This window comes from Stigmatopora argus, chromosome 20 (assembly GCF_051989625.1).
Source record: "Stigmatopora argus isolate UIUO_Sarg chromosome 20, RoL_Sarg_1.0, whole genome shotgun sequence".
In the NCBI taxonomy this organism is placed as follows: domain Eukaryota; kingdom Metazoa; phylum Chordata; class Actinopteri; order Syngnathiformes; family Syngnathidae; genus Stigmatopora; species Stigmatopora argus.
This window is the reverse complement of record NC_135406.1, coordinates 13237676-13261273: the sequence shown is the minus strand read 5'-3', so window position 1 is coordinate 13261273 and position 23598 is coordinate 13237676. Positions and strand designations below refer to the sequence as shown.

General features: G+C 42.9%; 1 protein-coding gene across 1 annotated transcript in view; it reads left to right on the top strand.

The window, feature by feature from the left end:
• The window catches only part of LOC144065316 (uncharacterized), a 23221-nt gene extending 2781 nt beyond the window's left edge, over nucleotides 1-20440 (top strand). The window contains exons 2-3 of the mRNA XM_077588053.1: nucleotides 1043-1402; nucleotides 18645-20440. Coding sequence (XP_077444179.1) covers nucleotides 1043-1402; nucleotides 18645-19885 — 1601 coding nt within the window. The 3' untranslated portion in view covers nucleotides 19886-20440. The remainder of the gene's footprint in view (nucleotides 1-1042; nucleotides 1403-18644) is intronic.
• Nucleotides 20441-23598: the final 3158 nt, after the last annotated feature.

Genomic DNA, 23598 nt, shown 5'->3' with positions numbered 1-23598 from the left:
ATTTAGCAACCCAAAAGCTGGCCCGAACGGATGCCTGGTTCTGCTGAGATAGTAGTCCACTTTTTCGCTTTGAGAGTTTGTCTGCTCGTATTTGGCCTTGCAATCTATCGTACTTGTCTTTGTGACGGGATTCATAGTGTCGGCAAAGATTGTATTCTTTGAATACCGCCACCGTCTCTTGACAAATGAGACAAACAGCCTTTTCTTTGCATTGAACAAAAAAATAATCGTTTGTCCACTCCAGGTTAAATATCCTGCATTCTGAATCAATTTTTCTCTCACCTAACTTTTTCGCCATTATTCCGTTCTCAAACAGGTTGCAGTTTTAATATGCTTGAATAGTCCGCGATGGTCCCAGGGCTCCGCCCTCACCTGCGATCGTCCAGATGTCTCGGTAACACTGCTCGTGCATGCAACGGTGGACGTGCCCGCATGCATCAAAGGGAAACACTCTCCCCGCGCGTGTCACCAAAGAAGCAATGCGAAGCCCCGCTTCACTGGGATGATTTGTGGGCTCAGCAGGGGTGCAATGAACCAAACACAAGATTAAAATGTCCCAGTCTTCAAGGCCAAATAGGAAAAAAAATCCGATAGCGTCTCTGGTATTGTTCAGAGGGCCGGTCCAAATGTGCCAGCGGGCCGCATCCCCCCCCCCCCCCCCCCCCAAAAAAAAAAAAAAAAAAAAAAAATTCCGATAGCGTCTCTGGTATTGTTCAGAGGGCCGGTCCAAATGTGCCGGCGGGCCGTAGTTTGGTGACCCCTGACGTAGAGAGTTTAATTTTTTTATGATGGCCAGAAATGGCTGACGGATCCGAATAGACAAGTGAACAGCCATTTTTCAAAAGATAATTTTTTTAATAGCGCAACAATTGTCTTTTGGCTCTAAACATGCAGGTGGGACTGGCGACACCGAGCCCCCCGGCTTGTAAATGACAAGTTAAGAATGAGTAAAAAATGGCCGTAAAAATATTTCTAAAGTGGTGAATTATTTTGGGGACACAAGATTGCCAATAAAAAATAAGATTCATTTCTTGTGTTTCAGATGTCAGTCAAGCACAACAAACTGAGCACCAGAAGTCAGGTTCCATGAAAGATGAAGAAAATGAAAAATTTGTACGCATTAAAGAGGAACAAGAGGAGTATTTCATTACAGTTGGGAAACTCCACATTGAGGAGGAGCAGTGTCCCCTCATAAAGGTGGAGGAAGTCCCTTTATATGTTAAAGAGGGGGGGGTAGACATCCCCATGTGGTCTGTTGAGCCCTTGAGGACTGAAGATAAAGGTCCGGGTGAGGCCAGTAGAGGGGCGGACCTTCCGAGTGGCTGTAGGTCAACAGCAAGTTTCCAGGCAGACAACCTCATGGCTCCACCACCAGATAGCCATACATCACGCTTGCAATTCTGTGAGTATCAAGTCACTAACATAGAGAGTAGTCTCGGGGTCTACAATTTCATTAATATTATTCAAAATATTTGAATATTGGGCGGCCCTGATGGACAAGTACAGTAATACCTCAACATACGAGTGCCCCGCCATACGAGGAATTTGAGATACGAGTAAAATTACGAGCAAATATTTACCTTGAGATACGAGACAAATTTTGAGGTACAAGCATTTGAGACAGCCAGTTGGCCAGGACGCTACTTATGATTTCACCGCACTGTCTCTCTCGTCGCATCTCCCTCGTGCAAAAATATCTAAGAGCACTGGGCTGAGCGTTGCAATTTTTCAGTTTTGTTGTTGTTGTTGCTGCATTAGTCAGTGGAGAATTAAAGGAAACACAATGGTGCCAAAGCAAGCAATGAAGTGTAGTGCAAAGAAAAGGCATATGATGACAATCGATATTAAGCACGGAATAATCGAAAAACATGAGTAGTGTACAGGTGACTGAGCTGACTCGTCAATGCGGTACCCGGACATTTCATCGCCGGACACTTCGTCGCCAGACAGTTCGCCTAACCTTAACCACTATTAAAGAAGACAAAGGACATTTACATATTCTTTATTAAAGAAAATAAAACAGCAAAAACTTGCTCGACAACAAAAACACATTAACATTTGGGCGTGTGCGTACTAAATGTGCTTGTCTCTAAACACACTACGCACGAAACGGTTCCTACCTTAAACGGTTCCTACATTGAGCGCTCCATTTTTAAAATAAAAGATAATAAGTAAAATTATTTTATCAAAAATTGTATTAAAAGAAGACAAAGGAAATTCACATATTCTTTATTATCGACAACACAAACACATTAACATTTGGGCGTGTGCCTACTAAATGTGCTCGTCTCTAAACGCACTACGCACAAAACGGTTCCTACGTTGAGCGCTCCATTTTTAAAATAAAAGGCAATAAATAAAATTGTTTTATTAAAAAATTATTAAAAAGAAAACAAAGGAAATTCACATATTCTTTATTAAAGAAAATAAAACAGCAAAAACTTGCTCGACAACACAAACACATTAACATTTGGGCGTGTGTGTACTAAATGTGCTCGTCTCTAAACACACTGATAGGTCTGTAAAACAACTTAAGAAACAGTTTAAGAAAGAGTGAGGCCAATTTAAAGAAAATAAGTTTATTACCAGACTACAGAAATGGGAAGAGAGCTCGAACAGTGTGATCGCTCACAGTCTGTTGTCCTTGCAACTCTCTCTGAATGACCAGTGAGTGAGTCTTATATACAGGCAAAACTGACAGTTGTCAGCAGGACTTTGGACAGATACGTTTCAGTCATTTGCAGGGCAAAAAGCAATTGATCAGTGTTAGGTTTATCCTTAGGTATTTCCAAACTCAGCTTTCAATAAAAAAGGCATCTGTAGTCACATCTCCATTTAATTCTTGCAAGAAGAGAATACATCCACCCGCTCGTCCGGTCAATATTATTCTAACAACTCGAAGTCTGTTTCGCTAATTTATTCATAAGATTTTAACGCCATGCCCCACAGAAGTCTAAACATTCGTAGAGTCTCACAACAATTTTGTACAGTTCTCAAAACAATTGTAGGTCTTGTCGAATCTTCCAAAGAGAGTTTCGATGCGAACCCTCCAGTGAAGAGGTGCTTCCCAAAACAGTCCATGGTTCCCAAGAGCGCTTGTTGTGAGACCATCTTCCGAAGCCGAAAACAGTCCTCAGTTCCCAAGAGCACTTGTTGTGAGACCTCTCCATGCCCAAGGCCATTCCCTGTCCTCTTGATGTGAACCACAGTCCTTACTTTAGCAAGAGATGCATTAAAATGGCTTTTATTAATGCCAATAACTAACATAAAAGCACAGCGATCAACACACACATATATATATATATATATATATATATATATATATATATATATATATATATATATATATTGTTACACATTTAGGATGAGCATTACTATTCCTAATAAGCAAATATATTGATTAATATTGTAAGCATTTTTGTAATAAGGATTTATATTCCTAAATAAGCATTGCAAACACATTTATAATAATGATTACTCAAACATTCCCCCCTATATTATAAATTTGCACATGATCTCCTTAATAAAACTTCCTTTCGGCTTTATTCCATTAATTCATTTTATGGCAAAAATAAAAATAGGGAGGAAATGTCCGTTTCCGTTGGCTTTAGTTTAACCGCTTACTGGCACGGCTGGTCTGAAAAGCAGAAAACAAAATAATTTTCGCCCAATTCATCCTTGGAATTACCATGCTCCTGAAATTCACTGCTCCCCTCAGTACGTTTCATCAGCAGGGGATATAATTCATGCAATTTAGAATTTGTAGGGGCAATCCCAGTGGTTATAAGTTGGCTTATCAAAGATCTTAAGCAGGGAATAATACAACACCCACATAATGTCAAAATCGTAGCAAAAAGGGGCTACGGAAAATGCAACAGATTGGGCCAAATCCTTATACTTTCCAAAGGACTTATGCCACCAGCTCTCCCAGGCGGATGCTCCGACTCCAGAATGCTTCTTCATATTGCGGTTGAGGGTCTGCAGGCCATCAATGTCGCTGGTGAGGGACCCCCCGGGTGACGTGTTGTTCGGTATGTAAGTGCAACACTCATCTCCGAACATTGCACACACGCCCCCTTGCTCCGCGAGCAGCATATCAACTGCTATACGATCCTGGAACGCCATCAGACTAGTGGCTGCCAGCTGTTCCTTTATTGCCACAAATCCCTGTTCAGTATAATTTCCAAGTTTTTGGACATTGTAAGGCAGGTAATTTATCACATTTTTGTTTTGGGGTACTTAAAAGAAAAATAGACTCCCAAACTGCTGCGACCTGATTAGCCAACTTATACTCATCTGGTACACCCCGGGGATGCCAATCGCATCAATGTATGTTGGATCTCCCTCTCTCCATACCGATCGACGCCGTCGCGAGGGGCCCGCCAACATACTGGATTTCTGCGCAGCCAATTGTATCTCCTCCACTGTAGATGGAAAAACAGACACTGGTAAGAGCAGTGAGACCAAAGCACATAGTCCCGCCGAATTTCGGCAGGAGTCGTATAATTTATTTCCACCACACCACCACCACAGGTCAGAACGTGGAATCAGGGGTGCATTCTGTTTTAGAATGCGAGCGCACCATGTCTCATTTATCGCGCCCAGCTTCAGACCAAGGCCTGTTAGGTGTAAGCAGGTAAAATGATCAAAGGCGACATGTGTTGAAAAGTTAGGCTTGTCCTTTGCTGCTCTTGTAACTGGGTAGACATTATTCCATTTCATACATTTTGGGCTTACATCTTCTTTTATCATTATCTCCTTTACACAATCAGGGGTAATTTGTGCGGGTACTACTCTTAAGAGAGGTCGGCCCCCTACATGTTATACAGGTTTGATTTATAATAGCTGCATTTTCCATCAACAATAACCAATTATTTCTTACCGCCTCCCGTTTGGGAACTCCCTGTTGCGGAAATGAATTCATCATCTCTGGTCATCTCAGATTTTAATTTTACTATGGAGGATCCGGGTGTTTCCATCTCTGACGATTTTCTTACTGCCTCCATAGACATGGTCATTGTAAAAAGGGTCCACCTGCCCATGGACTTAGGAAAAACGTCAGACAAGGATCCACAAGTTAATTTGTCAGTCTGAATAGTGAATTGTAATGCCCCTACCGTATGGGTTAATTTTATCAAAGGCCTGATGGTTCTTCGCACGCGTGTGTCATCCAAGCTTGCCAATCTAGACCAGTTTCTGCAACAAGGTTTCCCCAATCTGTTTTAGGACTGTTATGTACCACACATTCTCTATAAAATCCATATGTATCCTGTGAAATGGATATGTAGCTTTTGTAGCTTGACATAAGGGGGAATCGCCCGTGTTTTGGCCATATATTCCGCATATAGATTGAATCCATAACCTCCCCCTTTTTTTTGAGGCATGAAATTTACCATGACTCAAAATGGCAGCCCTCCTAGATAAGTCTTTTGTTTTTGTTTAGTCCCCCAGGTTCCCAAAATTTCCCATTGCAGAAATCAAAAAATTTCATTTGGCGAAATTATTTTCTTTTTGTTTCTGTCCTACTCTGCCACCGCCGTCCTCGAAAGGCTTATCAGCGATTTCAGAATATTCCACCTTGATATTAGAATATTTATATATCTTGGTGGCCAGCCAATTAAAACACAAAAGACAGACACTCATCCACGCTCGCACTCATAATCAAGGAATTTAGAGTGCTCCCCCAATCATCCATAATTTTGGTTTGTTGAAGTAAAACTGGAGTACCCAGAGAAAACCTACGAATTCTTGAGGACACCAGGAATACTCCACACTCCGGAAGGTCTGGATCCACTCCGCATTAGTAGATCCTCGAACCGCAAGGTTGATGCCTAAAGAAACTAGGTAATTAATGTATTAGATTCACGTGCCACATATCTAAAAATAGAAATTTGTTCAATTGCCACCGCCCCTTACCCCAGTCAGTCAGCATGTGGACTGCCATGCGAGTGGCTGTGATTAACTATCTATTCGCCAATAATGCAATAACGGAAAAGTTGTGACACATTGAAACACACACACACACCCTTTAAGTATTTTAACCGTTTGTAAAAACTTTATCTCCATGTTCTGCATTAAGTTACACCCCCTTTCAACGCTATCGAATTTTGCCCATTCTAGTCAACTCATCTACTTAAAGCATTTCTCAAAGGTTGATATTTTATAATTTTGAGATGTTATTTTCTAAACATAGACATTATTTCATCACTTGTTTCACACCATGAAAGGCCCCACCAGAATTTGTTGTAGATGTTCCCCTTTATCTAAGCTTGTTATTGCCAATCGTTATCACCGTAACATTTAGGTGTATTAACCCCATAATTGCAATGCTGTAAGTTTTGGGTAAATTCTTAATTTGTATGCCCCTAAGGTAATAGACAGTAACGTCCCAATAGTCGTCAATGTGACCTATACCAAAGCATATTCCCCCTTCAGGCCAAACAGGGAATGTCTTTTGTTCACTTAAAGACGCTCCATGTTTCTTCTAGGGAAACTATGCCTATCCTAAATCCATTATCTTATCTACCCCAGCCAGGTTCAATTTACCTAATAATTTGGACGAATGCCATGAAATTTCTCATGCCATTTCTGCATTGTTAATTCCATGTCTGATCTTTTTAACAACCAAATAACTCTTAATACCTAAGACATAATTTGCAAATCACCCCATACTATGTTTACTTAAGAAAAGAGCTATTTCCTGTAGCTCTCTGTTATCACAAGAAAAATCTACAATAATTAGATTAGAGAAATCAACCTTTTACTAGGCATTTCCTAATTACAATTTTCAACGCTTAATAAAGGACCCACAAATTGTCACCAATATGCCATAATGTTGTTTAAAAAAAAAAAAATCCTTTCATTTTTCTTTAACCAGCCAATCTCCTATATTAAAGTATTTTGAACAATCCAACCATTCAAAAACAGTAATAATATCGTTTTATCCTCCAAAACTAGCTCTCTTCAAATAAGAGCCCTTTGAACTTCACAAAACAAAACATAAAATAATAATAATAGTATTATTCCCAATTCCAAAGCTTTTACCAAATCAATCTTTGCCAAACAGATTTTCTATCACCTCGAAAGACATTTCTGATTAAATCCAAAAAATAAGTGCGAAGATAATCGCGGAACCCTGCATCCCTTGCAGACCATGTTTTGTTCTTATTCTGAAATGTTTAAACGGAAGCGCGCCCTTAGCCGCTGACTGTGACCTTCACGCTCGCTGCGAAAGCAGCATTCTTATCTTTTGTTTACAAATTCCAAAACGCTCTTTTTCTTTTTGTGCACAATGCTTCGCCTCCTGTGCACAATTATATTTTTTAGAGAAGACTAAATTAATAAACTAAATTAATTCCTCTTCCGATATCCAACTATACCACAATATTTTGCCAAGACCCCATAATCACAATATGCTGCAAGCATAACTATATCATAGCAAAACCCATTTTTGCCCTCAAGTTTGCTTCAGCACCCCCAAGGCCAATTACTGTAATGTCTTCACGGAAGGGGTCCCCCAAAAAATTTAGTCGCTTGTGCGGTCCGCGCGCATACTATACTGAATGTCTAACACCGTCAAATCAGCCGCACCAAAACAGAGCGTTTCCCCCGCAGTCGACATTATTTGGCAAGTTTAGAGTATGACAAAAACGCAGTTTTGGCAACCCCGCTAAACATTTAATTGGCCATTTTGTATTTCTGTTAACCAAAATATTTCCGCTAGCAGACGGGAATGAAACCAGGATAAGCCACAATAAGCCATTTCATTCCAGTACATTGACAGTACATTTAGTTACTATTAACAAAGTATGCCTAGCACTTGGAAATAACCATTTTAATTGCCGTTTTGCAACTTTCAGCATCACACAAAAATTCCAATTGAATTCCATTCACAAAGAATGTGATCTCTGGTTTAAATTTAGCTCAACATCCTCATGTTCAAAATCCTCATTCAAATCATTTTGAGCAGGCCTGTCTTGTTTTTAGAACAAAACAGCCCATCGCCTCGCTCCTATCAACCAGCCGAGGACCGCTATCATTTACAAAACAGCACGTTTTGCCTTTCCCCGCCTCGTCATCAAAAACAATAATTAGTATCTGTGGAACAAGCCGTGTCGCTTGTATCTCCCTTCACATATTATATATAGATTACTTCTATGCTTAGTGCGTATTTTATCCTGCAGGTTTTAATATTTCATGCATATTTAAGCTGGCCAGCAAATCCATATTTGTTTATCCATAAATTTAGGTGTTTAACTCTTGTAGCACTTTGATTTTCAACAAACTTCCAATCTTTACACGGCAGACGCTGTTTCGGATCGTCGTCGCTAGCCGCTTTTTCATTCGAGCTGCCCATATTTAAAGGGAGCTCGCGTGCACTCAGTTATCAGTTAGCAAATTTCTTTTCCGCGGAACGACACACGCAACACAAATGTATACCCTAGCGTGATATACTGTCAGAGCTATATTTGTACCTTCCGTACAGGACACCCCGAACTGCCCCAAGTTCCTAATGTATAACCTAGCGTGATATACTGTCAGAGCTATATTTGTACCTTTCCGTACAGGACACCCCGAACTGCCCCAAATTCCTAATGTATAACCTAGCGTGAAATACTGTCAGAGCTATATTTGTACCTTTCCGGACCGCGGCACAGGACACCCCAAACTGCCCCAAGTTTTATAGACTCATGCTCTGTCTCTTTACCTGGTAGTGACTAGTATGCCCAGGGTTTTACGCTGTCCCCTGGACGCGAGTCTCATTTAAAAAATGGACCTCACATGCAATGCCCCTTCGCGCATTTGGAACCCGTCAACAAACGCAGATATTCACGTGGACTTACCAGATATGCCGCCAGATGTCTTTTTCAGAGGGTTAGTCGTCAACCGTCGAGAATCCAGGCGCCCCTTCGAGTAATCCAGCCCGGAAAAGGGTATTTAAGCGGCGTGCATGGTCTTTCCAGATATCGAATGGAAGCGTCCTGGATTCTGCTTCGGTATCTTGACCACAGGCTCGAAGGACCAAAATGTTAGGTCTATCCTTAGGTATTTCCTAACTCAGCTTTCAATAAAAAAGGCATCTGTAGTCACATCTCCATTTTATTCTTGCAAGAAGAGAATACATCCACCCGCTCGTCCGGTCAAGATTATTCTAACAACTCGAAGTCCGTTTCGCTAATTTATTCATAAGATTTTAACGCCATGCCCCACACAAGTCTAAACATTCGTAGAGTCTCACAACAATTTTGTACAGTTCTCAAAACAATTGTAGGTCTTGTTGAATCTTCCCAAGAGAGTTTCGATGCGAACCCTCCAGTGAAGAGGTGCTTCCCAAAACAGTCCATGGTTCCCAAGAGCGCTTGTTGTGAGACCATCTTCCGAAGCCAAAAACAGTCCTCAGTTCCCAAGAGCACTTGTTGTGAGACCTCTCCATGCCCAAGGCCATTCCCTGTCCTCTTGATGTGAACCACAGTCCTTACTTTAGCAAGAGATGCAATAAAATGGCTTTTATTAATGCCAATAACTCTAACATAAAAGCACAGCGATCAACACATATATATATATATATATATATATATATATATATATATATATATATATATATATATATATATTGTTTAATATTGGTATACATTTAGGATGAGTATTACTATTCCTAATAAGCAAATATATTGATTAATATTGTAAGCATTTTTGTAATAAGGATTTATATTCCTAAATAAGCATTGCAAACACATTTATAATAATGATTACTCCAACAATCAGTGTCGGACAGTTGAGTGTTTGTGCTGACATGTCAACCCAATCACAAGACTAAGAGTGATTATTCAGTCAGACAGTTGAGTGTTTATGCTGACATGTCAGCCATTCACAATTTGTATGAGAACGATGCCTTTATACTCACAAAAAACTGATACAATCTTACAATTCCCCCTGGTGTGAGTATAAACACATCGGAACCTCGTTCGTTAGTGACGCTACTTTTGCACGGAATTCTTCACAAATTACTTTGAACTGGAGTTTAGACTGACCAGGGGGCGAAAAACCCTCGTGTAGTTGAGGGAGAATTCCTCCCTTGACCTCCCGATTGGGATGATCGCCTCATGGCCTGGTGTCTCAAAATAGGGAAGACATATTAATCAGTGTCAGACAGTAGGACAACATCAGGGTCAGATTGGGATATGGATTGTTGCATGTGTATACGAGTCAGCATTAGCTGGGTTTCAAAAATCATGGTATATTCGACTGTGGCATTAATGGTACGTTTGATCAAAGCTGAAAAGCAGGGCAAACAACAGGTTAGGATAACAAGCACGAGAGCAATAACAGTTCCGAACGGTACTAGGACTTTCAAAAGAGTCTGTGTCCATGAGCCCGAGAGGAACCAGTCAAGCCATCCTTGTTGTGGAACCGGATCTTTGGTCATAGCGTTCTGTATGTTCTTCATAGTTTGCAGGGCATCATGGACTGAGTAGGATGCTGTTGGGGTTATTCTGGATAATATTATAGATGTATGCATTTTAATTACTTTTGTATAAGAGTATCTTTAAAGAGACTGGGGCAAACTCGAGGTCACCCTCCATGACAGCTTGTTGACGTAACACCTCACCGTATCGTCGGCTCCAATAACTGTTTACTGGGAGATACACCTCGCAACCCAGACACCCAGATGCAAGTTCGCAATGAAGATCTACGAAGGAATCATAAATTGCTTTGACTGGGACGCCGGCAGTTTACCTTATAAAGAAATTATTATGCTTATACTGCAAATTTTACGCAGGTGTTTTGGTTTCGATCTAATATGAGCAGTTGTTTTTTTACCTTAATGGTGTTATTCGGTTAGCTTATGCAATTGTTTTGAATCAGATTACATTAAATGTTTTGAGTGTGGCGCGACTAAATAGAGAATAGAGTATGCCGCTCGTCAGAATCCTCTTGAACGAAGGCGCGTTATGAGTGATTTTCACTTGCAAGTTGTAATCAGTGTATGTTAAAGATGTCTTCCATGTTAATTAAATTGTATTATTAATTAATCCTTCAGATGCGTTGGCAGGGATGAAGGTGCAGCATGAGTCTCCTACCATGGCACACACACCTCCCTGCTGGGCGGTTATTTTGGCTTCCCGGCCTTGTAGTCGAACTGATGCGTTGACGTAGGCCTAGAATCTGTAGTCAATGGCCTCCAGACGTAGGGTGTTCCTTGCTGTTCCTACCCAGGGGAACAGAGCTATCAGGATTTTGGAGGAGAATGACCAGTGTTTGTGTTCGAGGAGGACATCAGAACCCCACACTGGATCATGGTCGTGAGCTCCAACACTCGTTCATCAGCTTTGACAGTGGTGGCCAACTTGGTGTCGTTAATGGTCAAAATCACACGGTGAGATCCTGTCCCAACGTGGAGAAGACCAACACTTCCTTTTTATCACCTTGACGAGAACCATGTCGCCTGGGGACAGGACCTCCTGTGTGGGAGACAGACAAGATGTCGGCAGATCATATGCATTTATTACAGTTCTTTCTTGGAACATTTTGCATAACCACAGAGTGAGGGGATCTGTTTCTCCTATCTCTTCTACCACCAGATCTTTTTCCCACATTGGTAAGTGGAAGGGTCTGCCGTTCACTGCCTCAAATGGTGTCCATCCCTGTGCTGTCGGAATGATTCTCATGTATGTTTCTACCAGGCTCAGGCCATCTGGCAATGGTTTTCCTGTGTCTTCCATGGTTTTTCTGAGTCTGAGCTTTACTGTTCCATTGGTTCTTTCAATGAGTCCAGCACCTTGGGGATGGTCGACGCAATTGATTCCGAGATGTTGTCCCATAGTTTGGATCACGTGGTTCACAAAGTGAACACCATTATCACTCCAAATGACTCGTGGTATTCCATGGCTTGGAATGATCCTTTTGCATATGGCTTTTGCGACTGCCATGGTGTAAGTGTGTCAATGATCACAAGACAGTACAGTCGTACCTCGTCATACGACCGCTTGTCATACAATATTCTCGTCTTACGACGGAAATTTCGATCGAATAATTCGCCCGTCATGCGATCAAAATTTCGTGATGCGACCAAGCCAGGTGGCCATGGCACTGTCTTTTTTGCATATCTTTCGTGTATAACAATATCTACGAGCACCGAATGAGTTATTCAGACCAGGAAACGCACAACGCACATGCGCGGGAAAAAGAGGGCTTTCTGGGTAATGAAGTATACTCATGCACACAACGCCGACAGGCAATGGCACTCTTTCTCAGAATAAAACTTTATCCACAATCAATATGTGGGTAAGCTCAGCTGCTGCATTTCCTGTTCTTATTATCGTATACGAGGAGTATTATATTACTTCTCGTTCGCTGCTCATAAGAACATCAGGGGCACTGGCTCGCAACTCCCCGGAATAGCATCCCCGGTAGCAACTCTATCATAGGCGCCGTTCAAAGCGTTTGCGACCACAGATGCTACAAGCTAAAAGGGAGCCGCTAGCCAGGCCCACGATGCTCCCATGAGCAGCGGAGCAATCGCTGATAAAAGACTGCTGCTCGTTGGCAAGTGGTCGTGCGTTATCCGATTGTGAGGACATTTGTGTGGATCATTTTCGGAATATTTTGAAGGGAATAGTACAACAGCAAACAGCCCATCGATAGTGAATTTGACGGTGGAGTGTTTGTTCAGTTTACGAGTGCGTTGTGTGGAGAAAAAAAAATGAAGCCCCCCCTGCCCCTTTTGTGCGTCTCTCCCGCTCCCCTCAGCGAAATCTGCCCAATTTTAGTTAGATTAAACACATTTTATTTCTATTAAACCACTAGTTATGTGTTACTTTGTTAATAGATGGGGAATTAGAAGAAATAAAACATTTTTTCCAATCCAATATCCTGTTTTTGGTGTTTTTTCAGAGGGTTGGAACAAGTTAATTCGTTTTCCATTCATTTCAATGGGAAACGTCCGCTTGAGTTACGAGAACCTCGTCATACGATCTCAGTCTCGGGAACGGATTACGATTGTATGTCGAGGTACCACTGTACTTGTATGTGCCACTTTGGTTCAGTTCGATGAAATCCATGTTCAGAACCTCGAAGTGATATGTTCCTGTTTGCCTTGTTCCGCGCTTAGGTCATTCATTGCCTTGAGAGTTGTGTCTACAGCAGGTGAGACAGTTTCTGCAATTTTTTTAAGTAGGTTTGGAGACCTTTAGGACTATACTATCCCTCCTGTTGAGACATGGCTCCTGCCATGGCTCAATTTGGCAATCACTTCAAACAATGATTGTGGGACGCAGGGCTTGTTTGCATAGAGGCCGTTCTTGTGTTGAGTGGCTCCTTCTGTTTCCCATTGTAGTTTATCTTTTTCTGGTCGTTTATTTTGCATGTCTCTTAGGATTTCGGCAGGAATTGGGCTGTTTTTCCACCGTAGAGATTGCCGTCTAGATTTTTGCAGAGTGTGCGGCTTCTTTGGCTGCTTAGTCTGCTCGCTTGTTACCCAATGAGACGGGGTCTTGTCCCGTCGTGTGTGCTTTAGATTTGCAGATAGCATTCATTGGTAGCTGTACCGCTTTCAGGAGTTCTGTGAGAAACTCTGTGTGTTTGACTGGGGATCCATTGGACGTTTTCATTCCTCGTTTATTTTAACCCTTTTTAAGAAGGTTTAGTCTCAATTGAAACACTTTCACCTTTTTTTTCATATGGAGACAATAAAAACAATATAAAAGAGTTCCCTATGGTTTATGGCGTTGCTCGCTGTGCCATAATCTTTCCAATCAATATTGGAGTGGTTGTCATTTAATTTTATTGCGTCAGAAAGTTGTTCTCACCTGTCTCCTCAAACATTCCATTCTTGTCACACTCATAATCAGACATCAGTGGTCTGCAAATTTTCATCACTGGTGAAGAGCGCCATCCCCAGTCTGGGCTTCTTGGCAGCTAATCACCTTTTGCTGTCCTATCAGCAATAATCATTCCCAAAGGAAATAGGTCAATGCCATTTGGTTGATATCAATTGTTCGTTGTTTATGTAATCCGTATATCATTAATAGTCATTAAAATGACCCACGCCAAAGCATATTTCACCTGCTCAGGGCAAAACAAGGAATGTCTTCCGTGCACTGAAAACATTCCATGCCTCTTCCGTCCTAGGGAAATCATGCCTATCCTATATTAATTATTTTATCTAAACCAGCCAGGTACACTTTACCTAATAATTTGGATGAATGCCATTTTTGCATTGTCATTTTCATGTTTGATATCATTAACAACCAAATAATTCTTAATACTTAAGGTCTAATTCGCAAATCACCCCTATACAGTGGTACCTCGACATACGATCGTAATCCGTTCCGAGACTGAGATCGTATGACGAGGTTCTCGTAACTCGAGCAGACGTTTCCCATTGAAATGAATGGAAAAAAAAATAATTCCTTCCAGCCCTCTGAAAAAACACCAAAAACAGGATATTGGATTGGAAAAAATGTTTTATTTCTTCTAATTCCCCATCTATTAACAAAGTAACACAAAACTAGTGGTTTAATAGAAATAAAATGTGTTTAATCTAACTAAAATTGGGCGGATTTCGCCGAGGGGAGAGGGGCACAAAAGGGGCGGGGGGCTTCGTTTTTTTTTCCTCTTCTGAGAAAGAGTGCCATTGCCTGTCGGCGTTGTGTGCACGAGTATACTTCATTACCCAGAAAGCCCTCTTTTCCCCGCGCATGCGCATTGTGCGTTTCCTGGTCTGAATAACTCATTCGGTGCTCGTAAATATTGTTATACACGAAAGATATGCAAAAAGACAGTGCCATGGCCACCTGGTTTGGTCGCATCACGAAATTTTGATCGCATGACGGGCGAATTATTCGATCGAAATTTCCGTCGTAAGACGAGAATATTGTATGACGAGCGGTCGCGTGACGAGGTACCACTGTATTGTTAACTCACCCAAGGATAGCTAAATTTACTGGCTGAATTCCTATTCACCCGTTTCACACCCACCAAGGAGACAATGTTTACTTAAGATAAGAGCCATTTTCGGCAGCAACACTCTGCACACAAAATATTTTAAATCCACTCTACTCTCCTCAAGTCAACTCTCTGCACACCTTCAGCTGCTTTTCCCACACTTTTTTTCTATTCACTTACAAAACTATTTTCTTCAACAATTGCCTTTCTACGTTCATCAAACCTTCCATATTCTTCAAATTGGGACAGAAACCATGCCTCTCTATCCCTCGCGGCAGACACAGGCAACTCCCCACACTACGCATCCACACATACCCCACATCTGGCAACCCGCCGATCTCCATTCTGCAGTCTGGAAACAAACCCATCTCCCTTGTCGCTTTCCAACCCATAATAATCACTTACTTAATAGTTCAAACATCAATTCTATTCTAAATGTAACAAAATTGATCTCAATACTTCATGATTAACCCAATATCTCTGAACACACCAAGATCAGACAAGTCCCTGACTTTATCTCTTAGTGGAGTCCCTGACTCTTCATGTTCTACCTTCGTCGGTCTAGACCACAAACATTCATGTTCTACCTACATCGGTCCAGACCGCAAACATTCATGTTCTACCTACGTCGGTCCAGACCACGAACATTCATGTTATACCTACGTCGGTCTAGACCTCAAACATTCAATACTACCACATTGATAATACTGATTCAAATTATCACACTTCACGGAGACAGAAATCAAAGGGTGAACTCACGATCTCTCTCGTTCTAAACCTGCCCTAGTTCGGGGGACCCGTCACCAGATCACCGGAGCGTTGAGGGAACGTCCGTCGGGTTGACCCTTTCAATGGAGGATGCTGTCGACAGTCTTTATTTTACCCTTTGTAGCGGTCTGTCGCTCGCTCTGGCAATTACTGGCGTGATGGGTCCCGGGTTTTGGCACCAAAGAATGATAGATCTGAAAAACAACTTCAGGAGGCAGGTTAAGAAAGAGTGAGACCAATTTAAAGGAGATTTAGTTTATTACTAGACTGCAGAATGGGGAGAGCTCGAACAGCGTGATCACTCACAGTCTGTTGTCCTTGCAACTCTCGAAAACTGACAGTTGTCAGCAGGACTTTGGACAGTTTACATTGCGTGTCCAAATGCTGTCAAATTTTAGTATCCGTTCTGGCCCGCAAGTCAAAAAGTTTGCCCACCCCTGGTATAGACAAACTTGCCTCTTTAATACTATTATTGTCCCAAATTAAACACATTATCAATAAGCTGCCATTGACGGCGATGGACGTCCGGCTGCAATCCATTCTGTCCCGCAAGTCAAAAACAATGGATGGCAGCCGGACTTCCATCGCCGTCAATGGCAGCCGGAAAGAGAAAAAACAACGAGACAATGAGAAACATCCCCACTTTAATTTGTTTAATAAAATAATACATTAAACACTTTATTTTTTTCACACACAGTTTACAAGAAATTACAATTAATATACGTTGGATGAAATGTATGATATGTTAGAGAAAGAACAGTCAAATAGCATCTCACTTTTAGTTCAAGAACAATATTTTAATTTTAAATAATTTCCCATTATTTTGGGAAATATATATTCAAAATGATTTGCTGAGAACCTTAATTCAAAGATTAATCTTAACGTTTTCTATGCTGGTGGAAGTTCCTATTTCTTGTCACGTACTGTTCTGCGTGTGTTTGGCCGTGAATAAATGCCCTTGTTATTCCTAAATGAATGTTATCTGTAACGGCCTGCATATGGCCCGTGGGCCGAGGTTGAAAAACATGTACACACACGATCCGGGGGCGGGGCGAGCGCGCGAATCCCGATTTGGCCAAACGTCCATTCGGCCAAACGTTCATTCGGCCGAACGTCTGTTCGGCGAAACGTCCGTTCGGCGAAATGTCCATTTGGCGACCTGTCCGTCGGCCAAACGTCCGTCGGTGAAACGTCTTTCGGCGAATCATCCGAGTACCTTTTATGGGCAAACTTTTTGACTTGCGGGCCAGAATGGATACTAAAATTTGACAGCATTTGGACACGCAATGTAATTTATCATACCTGGGGATTGAAATATAAGAAAAAAGACACAATTGAAGGTGAACATTTATTTTCAAATTTACTTTCAACATTAAGAACATATTATTATTCAACGAAAGAAACCAGTCTTTAAATTGAAAATGATGAGCGGTATTGCAGGGCAAAGGGAAATGAATGAGGTCATTGATTTTTACTATAATTTGGACGTCGGCGTGCCGGATTAAAAAGCCTAACGGGTATATGGCCCGCGGGCCGTAGTTTGAAAAACTGCACACAGACGCCAATACGAGCGAATCCGGGGGCGGGGCGAGCGTGCAAATCTGGCGCTGAATAGCATGTACACACACGCCAATAGAAATTTAGATAATAATGCTCTTACATTGTCAATGCAATTACAAAAACCCTCATGATTATAATTTTGAGAGCGAGAGATTACCTGGTTGATCGGTACGCGGTCGATTGGTCGCCGGTCGATTGGTCGCCGATCTTTTGGTCGCCGGTCTTTTGGTCGCCCAGAAGGTTATTGATAATTACCATTTAAATCGTTGCTCAAATTCCCTAAATACAAACTGCAAATTACTATTTAGTCATACTTAATGCCCTATTAATTATTAGGCTAAAGAAAAGCTCAACATTTCCCGGACTTTTATTGTTTTTTGTAGGAGAACTTGTTAAGACCCTGACTGACGTACCTTCCTCATGTACATACAAACTCTTACACACTCACACGTCGGCTCAGTGAAACTGCTCAGGGCCATTGTTGGCTTTTATTGATACGTAGACCGTGTTGTTTTACCTTATTTTGTCGCCGGTCCTTTGGTCGTCGGTCTTTTGGTCGCCGGTCTTTTGGTCGCCCATTGTCGCGGTCCTGGCGACTAAAAGACCGCAACCAAAAGACCAGCGACCAAAAGACGGCGACCAAAAGACCGGCGACCAATCGACCGCACACGGGTTGATCGCTTTCAACAGTAAACTCTCTGCTCTGCCGGGAGCAAGAGAGCAAATCCGGTGCTGAATAGCATGTACACACACGCCAATAGATCTGCCGGGAAAAATTAATGCTCTTACATTGTCAATGCAATTACAAACTCACTCTCTCTCTCATGATTATAATTTTGAGAGCGAGAGATTACCTGGTTGCTCGCTTTCAACAGTAAACTCTCTGTCTCTCTCCCTCTCATAAGAGGGAGCGAACCCGGCGACCAAACGTCCGGTCGACGGCCCGTCCGGTCTACCAAACGTCCGGTCGACCAAACGTCCGGGGACCAAACGTCTTTTGACGAAACGTCCGAGTACCCCGGTCCAGGGACCGGTACCGGTCCGTGAGCTACCTAGTGCCAGTCCATCAGAGTAAAAAATATTAACGTTTTTAGTCTCACCCTCCTACTTGAAATGAAAAAAAGATGTTATTATAATAATGAAAAATTGTTATTATGCTTGGGACTTGTTTTTTTGCCGTCGTGGGTGTCGTTCATGACCTCAACACAATTTTGTCTTAAGTTGTCGCCCCTCCCCAATGGCCGGTCCGTGAGAAAATAGAAAGAGCTTTACCAATCCGCTGTGAGAAATAGGTTGGGAACCGCCTACCTAAAGTATTTCTAGTAAGAGAGACAGTCCATGAAACACAATTTATCTTCGTGTCTTTACAGGTTTCATAAAATATCTTGGTCCTGATGGTCAAGAGTCTATTGGCTTTAAAGAGGAGGTTGAGCTCCCCCAAATCAAAGGGAATGAGCCGAAGTTCCCTCAACAAGTGAGAGAGCAACTTCCAAGCAAGAAGGAGGAAGAAGGTGTCACCTGGTCAATTGGTGAGCCCTTGAGAAGGGAGGATGATCTGGGTGTGGCTAGCGGAGGGCCAGAGCCTGCAAACACCTCAACATGGCCCCAAATTAAAGACGTAGAGCCAGAGTTCCCTCCACAGCATAAGAGAGAAGAGCAACCTCCAATAAAAAAGGAGGAGCAAGATGTCATCGGATCAATTGGTGAGCCTTTTATGAGTGAAGATGATCTGTGCATGCCCAGCAGAGGTGCGGAGACTCCAAACGACAGGAGCTCAACAGACGGATGGCAAGCAGACAATTTAATTGCTCCTTTATCAGATAGCGACGACTTACTTTATAACAATGATGACGATGAAGGTCTTAAGGAAAATCCCAGTGGCGACAAACTCTGCAAATTCTCCCAGTGTGGGAAAACATTTCGTGATAACTATCACTTAAAATTGCATATGATGACCCACGCTGAGTTGAGACCCTTTTCATGCACAGTTTGTGGTAAAACATTTACACAGAAGGGAAGTTTAAAAATCCACTCAAGAACCCACACTGGTAAGAAACCATTTTCGTGTTCAGTTTGTGGTCAAGCATTTTCTCAACAACAACATTTAAAAACCCACACAAGAACACACACTGGTGAAAAACCATTTTCATGCTCAGTTTGTGGTAAACCATTCACTCACAAGGTAAGCTTAATTAGTCACGCAAGAACCCACACTGGTGAAAAACCCTATTCCTGCTCAGTTTGTGGTCAAGCCTTTTCTCAAAAGCAACATTTAAAAAGACACACAAGAACTCACACTGGCGAAAAACCCTTTTCCTGTTCAGTTTGTGGTCAAGCCTTTTCTCAACAGTCACATTTAAAAACCCACACAAGAATCCACACTGGTGAACAACCATTTTCGTGCTCTGTTTGTGGTCAAGCATTCGCACACAAGCGAAACTTAAATAGCCATACAAGAACCCACACTGGTGAACAACCATTTTCATGCTCAGTTTGTAGTCAAGCATTCGCAGAGAAGGGAACCTTAAAAAGACACATTATCACCCACACTCGTAATAAACAATTTCATGCTCAGTTTGTGGCCAAGACTTCACAGAAAAAAACTATTTGAAAACACACACAAGAACCCACACTGGTAAAAAACTCTGTTCCTGCTGAGTTTGCGGTCAAGCCTTTTCCCAACAGAAACATTTAAAACCCCATCAAAGAACCCAGAAAGGTGAAAAACCCTTTTCTTGTTCGATTTCTCTCAAAATCACCATTTAAAGGCCACACAAAAACCCACAGAGGTTAGAATTCCTTTTTCCTGCACAGTTAATGTTCAAACTTTTTCACAGAAGGAAACTTTAAAAGAAAAACCCACAAACTGCACTGGCGAAAAGCATTTTTATGCTCAATTTGTGGTCCAACATTCGATCATGAAGTGGGTCTCATATTGAAATGTGTATTTTGCCCATTTCAAGTCATGACTCCATGGGTCTCAAGCTTCTCCTTAGTGGAGCTCTGTCCTGTAGCCAGATGTGTCCTTGGAGACTTGTAATATTGTCGTTATCTTCTATTTGCCGTTTCATAACAAATAGTTTACTGTATTAAGTAGAGGAAAATATCCCTGTTTCGGTACCCCCCTCTTGAGAGAATAAAGGTGAATGTAAGATGTCTGTCTGCACGCATTTGTGGACGACAGCCTTGCCTGTGTTTTACCTGTGCCTGGAATATTCTGTAATAACAGCTTCGAAGTCACTGTTCATCGCCTCCAGCCTGTATTTGGACAACCAACATCTTCCACATCCGAAATTAATCGAACCCTAGAAGGAAGAAAATACCCATCATAACCCACACAGAAATCCTTTTCCTACAAATGTGGCAGACATTTGTAGAATCCATCAATTGACAAAAATGAATCCCTCAAGTATCATTTCTTTATTGAAATGTTGATAGAATTAGTCTTCTGTGAATTTGGCTGTGAACGACATAGATAGAAAAGCACTGGCGATTGGGTCCTAATTCCTCATACCTCGCCTCAATGTCCACCCTGTGGACGTAACAGAACGATCTGACCACATGGACCCAGCGGGAGTCCACCGACTCTCGCGCCGACGCCAGCCACCCAGCTCATACTCCACCGATAACCCGCCCCATCGCTCACTCCGTCACTCCTGGCTACTCCCACAACTAAGTGAGAATACCCGAATTCCGTCGCCCCTGTTCATCGCCCGAGTTATCTGGATTCGAACTCCAGCTATTCTTTTCCTCAATGGAGAGAGAATCCTCAGCCTCCATCGCACCCTGTTGAACGCCCCAGCTATCTCTATTTGGACTCAGATTTTTCTGATTGTGAGGTTGGTCGGGAGCTAATTGATTTGTGGGCTGGAGATTAGGGCTCGGACTGGAATTCCCTCAGCCGATTCGGACTTCGATACCCCCCCCCCCCCCCCCCCCCCCCCCCCCCGGAGGACCTTGGCTCCGACTTGTCCGATTACTCCGACCTGGATTATTCCGACCAGGATTCGCCTGGCCATCTACAATGGACCACCACGTGGCGGCCGGCGGGGAGGCTCAGGTAGGGGTTTCGAACACCTTGTCTTGTCTTTGTGGGGAGGCGCAGCAGCAAGGTTTTTCCCCGTGTCATGCTGCGCCATCCTCCTGGAGGCGGCAAGCGCTGCGCTGAAGGGAGAAGCGGAAGGAGCCCCCGAATTAGCTCGTCGCTCGACCTCGCCCGTCCAAGCTCCTCACTCGACCTCGCCCGTCTAAGCTCCTCGCAACCCCGTCCCGGCTGACCCACCAGTCGCATTCGTGCCGAAGCCACACACAATATTCCCTGTGCCGGGTGGCCCACCAGTCGCACCCGTGCCCCAGCCACGCACAATATTCCCTGTGCCGGCTGGACTGCCGGTCGCACCCGCGCCGAAGCCACGCACAATATTCCCCGTGTCGGCTGGACCGTCAGTCGCACCCGTGCCGAAGCCACGCACAATATTCCCCGTGCCGGCTGGACCGCCAGTCGCACCCGTGCCGAAGCCACGCACAATATTCCCTGTGCCGGCTGGACCGCCAGTCGCACCTGTGCCGAAGCCACGCACAATATTCCCTGTTCCGGCTGGCCCGCCTGTCGCACCCATGTCTAAGCCGCGAACCAGCGTCCCTGTGCCGGCTGGCCCGCGAACCAGCGTCCCTGTGCCGGCTGGCCGGCGAACCAGCGTCCCTGTGCCGGCTGGCCCGCGGGTCATCCCCGTGCCGGCTGGCCCGCCAGTCGCACCCGTGCTGATGCCGTGCACCAGATTCTTCGTGCCGGCTGGCCCGCCTGTCACACCCGTGCCTTAGCCGCGAACCAGCATCCCCGTGCCGTCTGGCCCCCGGGTCATCCCCGTGCTGAAGCCACGAACCAGGTTTCCCGTGCTGGCTGGCCCGCCTAGTTCCTGCCTGCCTAGTTCCTGCCCGCCTGGCTCCTGCCCGCCTGGCTCCTGCCCGCCTGGCTCCTGCCCGCCTGGCTCCTGCCCGCCTGGCTCCTGATGGCGAATTAGAACAAATAAAAATGTTTTTTCCAATCCAAAATCCTGTTTTTGGTGTTTTTTCAGAGGGTTGGAACAAATTAATTTGTTTGTAATTCATTTCTATGAGAAACGTTCATTTGAGTTACGAGTAAATTGACATACGAGCTCAGTCCCGGAACGCATTAAGATCTTATCTCGAGGTACCACTGTACTTGGAAAGAAGCTGAATGCAGCTTCTTAGATTGGTCAGTCACACGATCTGAATTTCAGGACATCTGTAATGCAATGTCGATAATGGGACAAATACTCGATTTATAGCATAAAAAGACATGTTTGCAAAGGCGTTTGCTAATTGCTTGATTGTTCACCATTACTGTGAAGATGGCTTTATAGTACCCTAATACTAATTTGTGGATCATTGAAAAAGATAATTCATCGTGTTCTTTGATAGTTCCGGTATAATTTTTTCACCGTGAGTGTATTGCTAAACTACAGTAAAGGAGGTAAATGTGTGCTATGATTTTTGTAATTATTGTGTTATTCTGTTTTTGTGTTACAACTAATACCCTCAAAATAATTTTTAAAAAAAAGTAAAATCATAGCTGAGACTAAAAAAATGCACTTAAGCACTATATTTCATTGTTTAAAAATGTTTTTTTTTATTTTATTAAAGTAAAATTTTGTGTTTGGGGAATATTTTGGGTGGGACATTTGTGTCTTCATAATTTAAAAAAAAAGAGGAACAATTCGAAATGCTGGAGAATGTGTCTACTCTTCAGCTCCTCAAAGCAATCTCCCGCCCAAAAGCAGCTTCAACGGCGTTTTTAATAGAGGTAGAACACGTCATAAAAAAGGAGGCGTTGATACAAAGAAGGTGTAGTGCACATTTTAACCAATAGGTGTCAATAAAATTCTATTCTAGTAACTTAAAATACATAAGAGTGCAAAAGGGTGCAAGATTAAATATAAGAATACAATTCATATTTCACAGAGCCTATCCCAGCTGGCTCCGGGCCAGAGGTGGGGGACACCCTGAATTGGCGGCCATCCCATCGCAGGGCACAAAAATCGCTTCGCAGGGCCTAAAAATATCAGAATCACAGACAAATTATATTTTGTCCATGAATTACAAATTGTCTGTCAGCTTCCTTTCATTGCTTTTCCCCTGGTTGCGCTGCTTACAGATGTGTGTTTTTATATTTAAGCATTTAACCAATCTCATTTCAGCCATTATTCGGTGCCAGGCTCAGAAATCTACCTGCAGGCCTTCAGTCAGTTCTGTGGGCCGGGTAGCATAAAATCAAAATCAAATCAAATAAAAAGCCTTTATTGT